Source organism: Dendrobates tinctorius, unplaced genomic scaffold, assembly GCF_039654945.1.
Source record: "Dendrobates tinctorius isolate UK_male_01 unplaced genomic scaffold, ASM3965494v1 ptg000070l, whole genome shotgun sequence".
NCBI classification, from domain to species: domain Eukaryota; kingdom Metazoa; phylum Chordata; class Amphibia; order Anura; family Dendrobatidae; genus Dendrobates; species Dendrobates tinctorius.
In genome coordinates this window covers 21,819,171-21,833,522 of record NW_027361738.1, presented here as the reverse complement: position 1 = coordinate 21,833,522, position 14,352 = coordinate 21,819,171, and the positions used below count along the sequence as shown (strand labels likewise).

Here is a 14,352-nt window from a genome sequence, read left to right as displayed (position 1 = left end):
GCCGTCCCTCCTCCTACCATTCTCTCTCATTTCTCTAGTTCCCCATTCCATTCTTCCCAGTACCTTCCTTCCCCATTGCATTATACCCCAATGCCCTCACCATACCCACCCCCACATATACCTTCAATGTACCCACAAACCTTATCTGTCCATCCACTCCTGTCCCAACCACATGATTTCAACCCCCTTTCCACTTCTGATCCTCACCAACTCCCTTCACAGTCCTCTACCCCCCCTCGATGTGGTCAACCCTGTTAACCCCTCTGATACTATCTCCACCCAACAGTACCAGCATTTATAATGTTTTAAATTTTGCTTTTTTTCTAAAAAAAAAAAAAAAAAAAAAAGTGTAAAATGTATACCAAAAAAAAAGTTTTACAAAATTTAACAAGAAAAAGTTAAATATATACCAAAAAAAAACAAAGTTTAAAAAAAAAAAAATAACTTTGAAAAATTCACTAATAAACAATGTTTTTTTTTTTCAAAGAACTTTATTGTGTAGTTTCTTTTTTGTTCTTTATTTCTTGGGAATGGTTCAAAGTACACCGGTGGTGTAAAAGGTAAACAAAACACAACACTTGGTAGCACAACACTTGGTAACATTTCACAGTACACCGGTGGTGTACAAGGTAAAAAAAAACAACACTTGGTAAAACCCAACACTTGGTATCATTTCACAGTGTAAAAGTTTAAAAAAAAACAACACTTGGTAACACAATGCTTGGTAAAACCCAACACTTGGTATCATTTCACAGTGTAAAAGTTTAAAAAAAAAAACACTTGGTAACACAATGCTTGGTAAAACAACACTTGGTATCATTTCACAGTGTAAAAGTTTAAAAAAAAACAACACTTGGTAACACAATGCTTGGTAAAACCAAACACTTGGTATCATTTCACAGTGTAAAAGTTTAAAAAAAAAACAACACTTGGTAACACAACTCTTGGTAACACAATGCTTGGTAACCCAACACTTGGTATCATTTCACAGTGTAAAAGTTGAAAAAAAAACCAACACTTGGTAACACAACGCTTGATATAACCCAACACTTGGTATCATTTCACAGTGTAAAAGTTTAAAAAAAAACAACACTTGGTAACACAATGCTTGGTAAAACAACACTTGGTATCATTTCACAGTGTAAAAGTTTAAAAAAAAACAACACTTGGTAACACAATGCTTGGTAAAACCAAACACTTGGTATCATTTCACAGTGTAAAAGTTTAAAAAAAAAACAACACTTGGTAACACAACTCTTGGTAACACAATGCTTGGTAACCCAACACTTGGTATCATTTCACAGTGTAAAAGTTGAAAAAAAAACCAACACTTGGTAACACAACGCTTGGTATAACCCAACACTTGGCAACATTTCACAGTACACCGGTGTTGCAAAATGTAAAAAAAACACAACACTTAGTACCCACAATTCGTATTTTAAAAAAAAAAATTAGACCATTTCATCTTGCCAGTCAAGTTTTCCCTCTGGTGTCAGAAAATAATCTGCAAAAGTGTCCCTCATTCTTGCCACTGGCCCAGTACTCCTAACAGTTGGTTGCTGATAATCCCACAAGGTGGTTTCAGAAAGATTTTCTTCTATGGAAACAGGTTCCTTTGAAAGTACAAAGTTGGGCAGGATGACACACGCCTTCACCACCTCATCCACAGTCTCTGTTTTCATTTTTATGGCCGTTAACAGGACTCTCCATTTGACAGTTAAAATGCCAAATGCACACTCCACCACTCTTCGCGCTCTGGTCAATCGATAGTTATATATTTTTTTGCAGTGTGTCAATCCACGACTACCATATGGCTTGAGTAGGTGTTTGGAAAGCTGAAAAGCGTCATCACCAACGCACACAAATGACATTGGTGGGCCTGTTGTTCCAGGGAGTGGTCTTGGAGGTGGGAAGTCAAAATTGTCTCCATACAAACGACGGCCCATTGCAGACGTCTTGAAGACCTGAGAGTCATTTGAACGCCCATACGCACCAATGTCCACGGCAATAAATTTGCAGTTGGCATCTGCAATGGCCATAAGTACAACGGAGAAGAATTTCTTGTAATTGTAAAATTCAGATCCAGATCCGATGGGTTTCACAATCCTGATATGCTTCCCATCCACGGCACCAATGCAATTTGGAAACTGGCAGATTTGTTGAAACTTGTCGGCAATCTCCAGCCACCTCTCCTGTGTTGGCTCTGGGATGTATTCCTCGTGTAGAGAATCCCACAATGCCAGACAGGTCTGTTGGATAATTCCAGAAATAGTTGAAATCCCAATCCGGAACTGGTAATGGAGGGAGGTGAATGATTCTCCAGTTGCCAGGAATCTGGTAAAAAAAGGGAAAAAAGTAAAATTAATACAAACCACAAGCCATAACATAACAATAAAAGCATGCAGAATCTGAAACATTTTAAAAAGTAGATAACTTACCGAAGGGTCACCATCAAACGCTCCGCCGGTGATATAGAAAACCGCATGTAGGTGTCCTTTCTCCGGATTTATTCTCCAACACACTCCACCAATAGCTCAAACAAGTCCTGCCTCATGCGCACGTAGTTGAAGAACTTGTCCGGATTATCCTTCAATTCCAGGTATAGTGTACAAAACACACCACGGGTAAACCTCTGCGCATTAATTGGATGAATCCACTGCCGTCGTCTCCTCTGACGCAGGATTTGCAGTCTTCTTTTCTCCCTCTGGACAGCAATAGTTGCCAACCGATTGCAGTGAAGATCAAATTCCACACAGAAGCTGTCAATGCTCGCAATAACTCCTTCCATACTTGCACTAACTGCTTCCATCGCTGCCACTAGCTCTAAAACCTTTCAAAGATTTTGTATAATAACACCCTAGATATAGTTGTCCCTAGTTTCCAGTATCCAATCACATTTGGGAGCATTTTCCAAGAGCCAGTCATATTTGGGAGCATCCCATTTTGGAGGAGTGGAAAAATGAATCCGCCAGAAAACGGATCCAACAGATGGGAAAAACGGATGCCAGCGGATGGAACGGATCCGTTTTTTGACGGATCCGTACAAAAATCAGTATAGAGGATCCGTAAAAAAACGGATCCGTACCATCAGCTGGCATCTGTTTTTACACAATTTTTGCGGATCCGCCATTTTCACTTTTTGGCAGATTTTGACTGATTTGAAAAAACTGAAGTGTGAAACAGGCCTTAGCCATATTTCTAACATGCGACTATTTTATAATATCACACAAAAAGTCACAAACTCACTCCCTTAAGGGCTGGCATAAACAGCAGAATAACATTTGTAGGGAGATTTTTAATATTCTTAAGATACATTGAATTTCTAAAACATCATGAAAGCGTTAGAGCGAAATTAGATGCAAATAACCGCAATGTAACTGTAAGGAAATGGACCGGGCTAGGGTGGCTTCTTGTGTGCTGGAACTGTCGGGGCTGTCACCATTGATGCTGGGGGAAGGACTTTCTGACCAGAGCAGGCCTTTGCACCTGTCTGTAGGGGGCGAAGTGGACATAAAAAGGGCTGAGCACGCAAAAATGGGGCTTCTGGCAGGAAGACAGTATACACGCAAGGAGAAGGTTGACTTCGTCTTCGCTTTTCCACGCCAACCAGCAGGCCTACTCGGTGGCCTGTCCTCCCCTGCACGCGCAACCTGTGCACAGACAGAGCTGAGTACCTTGCAGACTCCTGAACCCAGTCAGCACCCCTCACAGTGACTGACAAGCTTCACAGTACTGACCTTGCATTACACATGAATAAGACCGGTTAGGTTGAAACGCGTTGGTTATACCACCTGAGACACCACTTGCTACTATGTCCATCTATTCTATATATTTTTGAGTTTACTTTTTATTTTTTCGAAAAAAAAATTTTCAATAATTATTTGCATTTTAAACATTCATCCAGTGCTGGAGATTCTTTCCTCATGTTTTTGCCTTTGACAACGCCGTGATCCAGGCGGCTCCGTGCGCATGGAAGGAATGGACAGATACTGAAGACTGGGTGAGCTGACCTTTCCCTTTTCCTTTTTCCTGTCATATGTACCTTCAAATTAAGGCTTCTCCTCCAATATGGAGGTGCCTGAGCTACGTTGTTAGTTTGCTAGTTGGCAGGTTCCCCAGGTCTGCCTGTCTGCATGTCTACCCTCTACACATTAGCTCTTACCTGTCTGTGCCCATCTGCTCATACCTGTCTGTGCTCTTCTGTCCATCAGAAGGTCCAAATCGCACCTGCCTGTCCATCTGTCTAACACACGGTCCAGCCTGCACCTGCCAGTGCTTTTCTTTTCCTCAGCCGGTCCCATCTGCACCCATGGTTCCAGAGTCCCTACAGTGCCTGCCTGCATTCTTCATCCCTCTTTTGGACCATAGCAGCTTACCTACTGTAGCGGGTCAGCCATGGAGTAGCTCCTGTTGCCACCTCTTTGTCCCTTCTTGGGTCGCAGTTGTCGCCTGCTGCCACTTGTCTGAGTAGTGATTTGGTAGACCACCTAGTTACGCCCCTGCAGGCTTTCAGAGGGATACGGCATAGTGGTTCCACCACCTTGCCCGTTACATTCTCCATCTGCTGGGTTGGCTGTAGTGGAAGAGGTGTCAGTCCCCTCTACACTATTTCTACGCTATTGCAATTGATGCCACTTTGTTGGTGTCTGCCACTTTGTAAATGTGTAGACATCTGGTTGGGTCTCCTTCATGCGTGTTGCCTGTAGCAGTAGGTCTCCAAGACCATCAGGCCTCCACTTCTTTGGAGTCAACTACCCGTGTTATCATCCCTAGATTTTTCTGAAAATAGTAGTGTACAAAATTTATATGATCTTTGTGCCACCTGAGTGTGGCTGAGCATGAAAGCAGGTTGAGTTGTTGCATGTAGTATCAGGGCTCCCAGCATAGGAGGCCTATACCGATCCCTCACCTACCTTGTCTTACTGTGACGTTCAATTGAAAGCTGTAAATGCTGGCCCAGACCCTGATACCTCATGCATGACTTATTGCTGCAGTGCCATGCTACAATTTGTACTGTGGATGAATTGAGGTCACTTTCCTGGTGTCTCCCCATAATTTGATGTGTTTTGGCAGCTTTTGGAGCCATTATAAGGTGTCGTGCATGTGTTTGCTTTTGCCTCCCATTTCCTTGAATGGCATTCGGTTATGTTCGGTGAATATTCGACGAATAAATTAGCAAATATTGCAAATTCGGCGATCGTAATCTGAACCGTACATTGAAAGATTCACTGATCTCTAGTGGGGAGCTGAAACCTGCAGTCTATAGAAGGCACCTTTCAAACCTGACACAGCTGGAGTAGTTTTCTCACAACGAGTGGCCAAAATATCTGTGGACAGGTGCAGAAGTTTATTTGAGAGTTACATAAATCGTTTGTTTTCAATAATTGCTTCAAAAGGTTGTGCATCAAGATATTAAGTTAAAGTTCTCATCAGTTTTGTCCAGGTCAATTTCTTTTTTTTTCTGTTAAACCAAATGTAAAAGCAATATCTGATTTACCAAAAGTACTGAACTGCTGCGCTATAAGCATACACCAGGTAGCAACCGATAGTAAATAGAGAATATACACATGATTGAAATTCACTTACTCTTGAACACAGTAGTTGCCTCGAGGGTTCGGTGTTGAATAACCTCCATACAGTAAGCGGAGAGCCCTGGGAGTGTCCTCCCATTGCTGAGGCTCCCCTCGTTTGTGCGGAGATGCAGGAGGTAAGTGTGGTGCCCCTGAGGCTCAGTCGCCACAGAGGTACTGCACCTTCTCCTAAGGTGTGGTGCCCCACCTTCCAGGTAAGGTGGGAACTCCTTACCACGCTCCAACACTCGCACCCCACACAACAGGGTAGTTCAGCAAAGCCACATTGTGGCTCTTGCTTAGAGTGTAGCAGAGCACCTTTGGTGGCTCCCTGCTGGGAACACGAAACGTGCTGGGAGGTGGGTGGAGTTAGAATACATAAAAGAGTGGAAAGGTTTAGGATTTAGGTCAGTCAGTCAGTCGGTGAGTGAGCAGTCACTCAGAGAGGAGTGAGGAAAGAAGATCCCTGAGAGAGTTGGAGGAAGGAGTGCTGCAGCAGACCTGAGTGACCTGGGTCTGCTGGCACGGGAAAGGAAAGAAGGAGAAAGACATTGAACTGAAGCCTGAGCTTCCATAGGAAAGAAAGACAAGTACAGAACGTAGGAGAATAAGAGAACACAGAGGACGTGGGTTAGAGGAAGAACCCCGCCTAGAAGTTCTAAGCGCAAGGCTGGGGCCCTGTCCCCGAGGTTGTATGGACACTAATGGTTCTGCAGCAGACACCGGTGGAGTAGTGGGCTGTAAATGCACTACTCCCATCTAAGACTTGGGGGCACAACAGCAACACGGATAGAGAGCCGGGACTCAGGAGTAAGGAGTCCCCGAAGCAGGCTACAGCTGCCTGCCATACAAGTAGAGTTCTTGGGAACATCTGTTAGGAGGAACTCCAGTGTAACTCAGTACTAGGAGATCTTCACACTAAAAGGCGCTATAAGAGGAGACGTTTAGAAAGGCACATGTTGGCGGAATGTTGGAAGGGAGCATTCCATCTTGCCTGGAGGTTGGCTGAGTCTCTGACCCGGAGGACATGGCACGGAGGCCGGCACCTGTGTGTACTACAGACTGTGAGTAAAGCTTTGGAACTACAAGCTCTGGTGTCCTCCATTGATTCTTGCACCAACACACCCAGCACTGCTACATCTGGGTACCAGCTTCTACACCGCCTGCGCCTCTCCTCTTCCCCTACATCTACACTGCCCTGGGGCTATAGCTCCACCTGTGGGGAGCTTCACCATCTTGGCTGCAACCCATCACCAGCCCCAGAGGATCTGCAAGCAGCGTCGGCCTAACATCTCCTTTGCCGAACACCACAGGTGGCGTCACAAACTATTCCATCTAACTACATTCCACCATTCACATTTCCCCATTACTTGGGCGCCCAGGGCCACGGTCCGGGTCACTGCTGCTGTGACACATCCCACTGATACTGGCCCGGTACCGAGTACCCCGTGGCCCTGGGAGGATGACCCATAAGCTCCGGCCTGAAGCGCTGCCGTAGCATTAGCTAGGTTGGCAGGTGATGTGGAAAAAGATGATGTCACCTAGTGCTCAATGATAGGGATGTGGTGGGGTTTTGAAATCAAATTTACTTTAGGCTCTATTGCGGTTATTTGCTCCAAATTTATCAAAATGTTGCAGAATGTTTTATAATCTTGACATATAACACTTTTTACTCAACCCACCTACTAGAGTAGAACTGCAATGTTTATAATAATAATCTTTATTTTTATATAGTGCTAACATATTCCGCAACGCTTTACAACTTGCACACATTATTCGGCACTGTCCCCGATGGGGCTCACAATCTAAATTCCCTATCAGTATGTCTTGTGGGAGGAAACCGGAGTACCCGGAGGAAACCCATGCAAACTCTTTGCAGATGTTGTCCTTGGTGGGATTTAAACCAAGGACACCAGCGCTGCAAGGCTGCAGTGCTAACCACTGAGCCACCGTGCCGCCCACACATTTGGTGCAACATATTAAAAAGTCACAATTCATAAATCTGGTGAAGCCTTATTTTCATAGCTCAGCACATCACATATTTGGCATACTGTGTACTGCATCAAAATTAAAAAAATATAAGATTTTGCAACATCAACAATCAATATTACATTTAGGTTCTGCAATCTCTGCTTTGTTAGATAGATGGATTGCAGATGGATACAATGAATTGTTAGAAAGAAGGTTGACACTATTAGAAAGGTGCAGGTGATGAGTGTAGATATTGGGACCCCTCTTGTTCACCACCTCTCTAGGAGTGTCGTGCTTTATACACAGCTTATTTGTAGACATGGTTTGAATAGATTCACAGAACCTAGTCCAACAGTCATATTCTTAATTTGTGGCCACTGGACGAGAGCCCTGAGAACTGCCTTTTTGTCTGACAAGATTCACAGTCTTCTCTTTTGATTAGCTAGCCTTGCCTGTCATCGTTGCAAAGATACACATGCGGTGTCGTACCAAGATACCACAAATGAAGAACCATGGATGCTCCAAGGTAGTCCGACAAACACAGATTCCTGATTAAATTTTTTTACTGATCTTTTTGGAGACGCCCATGATGTTAAATTTGGCACATTTCAGTCTCTGGCCCAATAAAGTGACATTTGTCAAAAACGCATCATATTTAACATGGAAATACCGGCTGAAATTAGAGCTGAAATACCATACATGGAGCAGTTCTAAGATTCTATGATTTTTAATGGAAAAAAATTGCCTTCTATTCAACTTCTGCATCACAATTGTCTGTAAATATGAAATCTTGAAGAAATAAGGAACCATTTTGAGGTATACCCAATTGTTTTGGGAATGTTCTGCTACAACTAGCTGACTACTAGATCTTTTCATTTCTAAATGTGGATCAGTACAGTTGATGTCAGTTCTGCATACACTGTAAAGACTGAAAAACCCATACAGGACTACAGTAAAAGTATTGAATAGCAGTACAGCACTTTCAAGATACAGAGTTTGGCATACCTGTAGGACTCTGATAGACAGTCATTATATTTTTGATAAAAGACATCTTCTTTGTTCAGTGACACCACTGTCCTGATATTTTCAATGACTTCTGTCGACATCTAAAGATCAGGGGAAAAATGTTTAAAATGCACGTAAGGAACAAAAGACATCTTAGCTTATACCCTGTAGGGAGAACATACCCTGCAGGGATTGGTGGCCAAAGGGCTAAATTCTATCCTTGAGGACAGCATAAGTTTTAATAGGCAGACTTGTAGGCTATGCAATACTCCTCTGGGAATTTAAAGGGAAGCTACCATCAGAAAATGAACAATTGTTCTTTAATCATGTTTTTGTGTTACATGTGTTCTTAAAATAAAATTAGCAGTTTTTTTAGATCTCAGTCTTTATTAAGTAAAATGTAAGCTTAGGTTTCCCAAAAATTTTAAATGTCACGGGTCTCGGAAAATGAACATGGTATATAAAAAAACCCCAAAACAATTGTGGAATTGCACTTTTTTTGCAATTTCAATGTACTCTTTACAAACTTCTGGTGCATTACTTGATAAAATGAATAATACCATTCAAAAGTACAACTGGTCCTGCAAAAAACAAGCCTTCATAAGTTTATGTGGGCGGAAAACTAAAAAACGTAGGGCTCTTGGAAAAAGGAGAGAAAAAAACTAACATTTAAAAATTTTGGGATATGGGGCTCATTTTTTGCACCCTGAGCTGACATTTTTATTGATACTAGTTTGGGGTAGATACAATGTTTTGATCACTCCTTATTGCATTTTATTGCAATGTTGCAACTGCCAAAAAATGTACCTTATTTTGTGGACTATAAGACTAGAAATTTTGGGATGAAAATAGAATTTTTTAAATAAATAATATGGTGTTGCGACTTATAGTCCAGTTTTACTGTAGCTTACTGTGGGGGCAGCAGCAGTAGAGTGGGGTCACAGGAGGCAGAGTCGCTGCTGGAAGAAGCCGATAGCGGCAGCAGGAGTGGCGCGATGCTGCAGTCCCTGGGATGGGAGGAGGAAGTTTTTACAGCAGTGGGAGGCTGTGGGCCTTGGGCTTTTATAAGATGTTGGTGGTGCTCATAATCCCCTGCTCATTGATTTCCCTGAGGTGGGCTTCGGGAAAATGGTGACGCATGTGCAGATTGAGATCTCAGAATACAAGAAATCAATAGGCAGGGGACTACTCTCGCCACCGGCATCTTATCAAGACCTAGGGACTGCAGCCTCGCACTGCTGGGTCACCCCCTCCTCCCAGCACAGGGTCTGCAGCATCGCCCCACTCCTGCCTCCTGTGACTCTGCTCCACCATGCCGCCAACCCCCCTGCGGTAAGGTACCTTTGAATTATAAGATTCACACCCATTTTTCCCCACTTTTGGGGAAAAAAAGTGTGTCTTATAATATGAAAAACTAGATTATGGCCCGATGCTATCGCATCGGGAGGATGCGATAGCATCACACCTCTTGCTATGTTAACCCTCAACACACACACTCCTCAACACACACTCCTCTCACCTTTCACCATCTCCACTCACTCTTTCACTCCACATACGACCCCTTCTCTCACTCCGTCTCTCATACTCACGCCGTCATCGCCGCTGCTCCACGATCCCCGACATCTTCCTTCGCCGCCGCGATCCTGGATCCAGACGTTCTCCAGGCCGCCGACATGTTCTTGCGGCGACGCCATCTTGGATTTCGTGAAATCCCGCGATATTCAAGATGGCGTCGCCGCAAGAACATGTCGCCGGCGTGGACGACATCGGGATCCAACATGGCGTCGGCGTAATCTCGCGAGATTTCGCCGACGCCATCTTTTTGGATCCCGAGTCGTCCACGCCAGCGACATGTTCTTGCGGCGACGCCATCTTGAATCTCGCGGGATTTCACGAAATCCAAGATGGCGTCGCCGCAAGAACATGTCGGCAGCCTGGAGAACGTCTGGATCCAGGATCGCGGAGGCGGAGGAAGATGTCGGGGCAGCGACGATGACGGTGTGAGTATGAGAAACTGAGTGAGAGAAAGGAACGTATGTGGAGTGAAAGAGTGAGTGGACGTGAGTGGAGGTGAAAGGTGAGAGGAGTGTGTGTTGAGGCGGTGTGGTGTGTTGAGGGTTAACATGTGCGTGTGTGTGTGGTGACGTCACCGGTTACAACTGGACGGAAGTTGTTACAACCGGAAGCTGCTTAGGGCATTTATTATTATAGATACAGTAATTCTTTGGTTTTAATTTTTTTCTTATTATGCTGCTTACTGATCAGATTAATTTATTTTAGATTTTGATAAACCTGACTTTTAATACAGCAGAAAAAAATGTGTATTTTTTAGATGTTTTATTGCTCATGGAGCAAATGGGGGGTGATTTGAAGTTTTGTATTTTTTATATATTTTTCATATTTTGAAAACTTTTTTTCACTTTTACTGTATTTTTTAGTCCCCTTAGGAGACTTGAAGCTGCAGTCATCTGATTGCTTGCATCATCACTAATGCATAATGAAAATTATGATCTCCTATGAATTTTTATTGGAGTCAATGGGAGGCAAAAGCAAACACATACACAACACATTCAAATGGGCCCAAAAGCTGCCAAAACACATCAAATTAGGTGCAGACACCAGGAAAGTGGCCTCAATCGACTCACAGTATACATTTTAGAATGGCATGGCAGCAATCAGCCATGCATGAGGTATCAGGGTCTGGGCCAGCATTTACAGCTTTGATTTGAACTTCAAATTAAGACGAGGTGGGTAAGCCATCGGTGTAGACCTACTGTGTTGGGAGCCCTGATACCACATGCAACAGCTCAACATGCTTTGATGCTGAGTCACACTCAGGTGGCACAAATATCAAATATCATATTGTAGACTACTAATGTCAGAAAAAAGTAAAGATAGTAAGATGTTAGTTTACTCAAAGGTGGAGGTCTACTGCAACAGGCAACACACATGAATGAGACCCAACCAGGAGTCTACACGTTCCAAATATTAGTGGCAGGCACCAACAAAGTGGCATCAATTTCACCAGAGTAGAAATAGTATAATGGGGAGCGACATCTTTTCCCCTACAGCCAACCCAGCAGATGGAGAGACCCAATCATGAGTCTCCACATTTCCAAAAATTAATGACAGACAATAACAAAGTGGCATCAATTTCACCAGATTAGAAACAGTATAATAGGGACCAACACGTCTTCCACTACAGCTGCCCCAGCAGATGGAGATGCAACCAGGAGTGTTCACATTTCCAGAAATTAGGGGCAGACACCAACAAAATGGCATCAATTTTCGCAGAGTAGAAATAGTATAATAGGGACCAATACGTCTTCAACTGCAGCCAGCCCAGCAGATGGAGATGCAACAAAGAGTGTTCACATTTTCAAAAATTATTGGCAGACACAAACGAAGTGGCATCAATTTCACCAGAATAGAAATAGTACAATAGGTACCGACTTGTCTTCCAATAGAGCTAACCCAGCAGATGGAAATGCAACCAGGGCTACTCACATTTCCAAAAATTAGTGGCAGTCACCAACAAAGTGGCATCAATTTCACCAGAGTAGAAACAGAATAATAGAGACCAACATGTCTTCCACTACAGCCAACCCAGCAGATTGAGACATAACCAGGAGTGTTGACATTTCCAAAAATTAGTGGCAGACACAAGCAAAGTGGCATCAATTTCACCAGAGTAGAAATATTATAATAGGGACTGAAACCTCTTCCACTACAGCCAACCCAGCAGATGGAGACCCAACCAGGACTGTTCATATATCTACAAAGAAGTGTTAACATCTGCAGCAGCAGCAACAGCAGGCACAGAAGCCCTACTAAAGATTAGTGATGAGCAAATTTGTTCAAAAAACGATTGCCAAACATAAATTTGGCATGAATATGGGATATTTGGATTTGTGATCGGAAACACAAGCAAAATTTTATAAAATCTGAAAAAATCGGTAACATTTGGTAAAATGTGCGGGAAAATATTTGTGTTCCCACTAAAGTTTTTTGTGCACTTTGGCTAGGATAGTGGTAGTGTATGATGGGTGTGGGGCACATGCTTGTTGAGGGTAGGGGGGATGGCAGAGCTCCGAGGAGCAGCATGCTTGTTAAAAAAAATTTCTAACTTTATATTTGCACGTTGTGGCTAGCCAATCAGGGTGCAGGAAACATCCATAATGTCCTGGCATAACAGCTTGTTTCATTGGCTGCTGAAATCAAATGTCCCTCATATAAAGAGCTGACATCTTAATTTAGTGCCATTTTGACAATCTAACAGTGCAGTGAAGCTGCTCCTGAGGCTGGGACTGGTTGCTAAGACATTTAAAGGGGTTGTCCGGGCTTTTCACATAATCTCAGTGCATATCTGGGCTGCAGAATGCTGACAATAAGTAATTTACCTTCTGTGGTCAGTTTGCAGCGTTTGCTAGATATCATCTCTTGCTTGTAAGACAAACGTCCAGAGGGGTGTGTTCTGGCATTGAAATGAGAACTGGTCGTTTCCTCCTCAATAGTTTCACTTTCCATAGATCAGTGTTCAGCGTGTGTCTGGGGGAGGAGCAGCTGTGTGGTTCTGCTCTCTGCACTGAGGCTGCTAGAGGGGGAGGATTTGTTACTGTGTGAGGAGGGATAGGCTTGTTCATGTGGTCGGGGAGGGGTTGTTGCTACAGACGGCATGATTTTAGTAGAGTAGGAGGAAACGACCAGTTCTCATTTCAAAACCAGAACACACCCCCCCGGACGATTTTCTTACAAGCAAGAGATGATATCTAGCAAACCCTGCAAACTGGTGACAGAAGGTAAATTACTTATTGTCAGCATTCTGCAGCCCAGATATGCACTGAGATCATGTGAAAAGCCCGGACAACCCCTTTAACTAGTTAAATAACAATGATGAACTTGGCACTCAAATTTGTGAAAAAATTAGTTCCACTATTATTGGCATCCAGATAACATTTAATCTAAACGTTTTCGGTACAACACAGGACCTTCATCAGAGAAGATTTACTGGATGCTGCTTTTGTAGCTATGAGTTCTATATAGCCCTAAAGTATTGTGACATACGTCGCTGTGGAATGGCGCTGCGATGGTGGCCCCTTTAGGCGTGCGGTATGTACATTCCACAGCGACGTATGTCGCAATACTTTAGCGCTATATAGAACTCATAGCTACAAAAGCAGCATCCAGTAAATCTTATGACAATCTCTGATGAAGGTCCTGTGTTGGACCGAAAACATTTAGAATAAATGTTATCTGGATGCCAATAAAAATGGAACTAATTTTTTCACGAATTTGAGTGCCAAGTTCATCATTGTTATTTATATTATGGGCTAGATACCCTACTTGTGCACCTCCTACAGACCTTTTGATTTTTGAGTGCCTTGTTGTTCTCTACTACATTTAACTAGTTATCTAGGTGGTTGTTTCTAAGTCAGATAGTTTAGATAGCTAGGTTCCTGTGTGGCTGTGAAATCAACCTTCCAGCATTTTTTTGGTGCCTTTACTGAGGTCCACAGACAAACACAGCAGGGCACATTTCATAGAAGTGTGTAGTGCTCTGCTTCTATTGTGCTCCATGCAAGAGTAGACCTTTCCAAATCTTATTTTTTCAGCTGCTAAATGTGATACAGCAAGGCATATTTCACCTTGTCATTTAGTGGTCATGACATTATTCTGTGATTTGAACTGTTGGCCTGGAAAAAAAATCATTTTTTGGTCCGTTGCTACCGTGATTCAGTGTGCCATATCTCACCTTATCATTTATTGGTGGTAAAATTCAACTCTCTGTATAGCTCATGCAGATTTA

General features: G+C 43.1%; 1 protein-coding gene across 6 annotated transcripts in view; it reads right to left on the bottom strand.

Annotated features, from left to right (window-relative positions):
• LOC141095453 (ATP-dependent translocase ABCB1-like) overlaps positions 1-14,352 on the bottom strand; it is a 724,951-nt gene that overhangs the window by 175,484 nt on the left and 535,115 nt on the right. For all 6 annotated transcript variants that reach the window (XM_073581452.1, XM_073581451.1, XM_073581456.1 and 3 more), the window contains one exon: positions 8,547-8,647. In XM_073581452.1, coding sequence (XP_073437553.1) covers positions 8,547-8,647 — 101 coding nt within the window. The remainder of the gene's footprint in view (positions 1-8,546; positions 8,648-14,352) is intronic.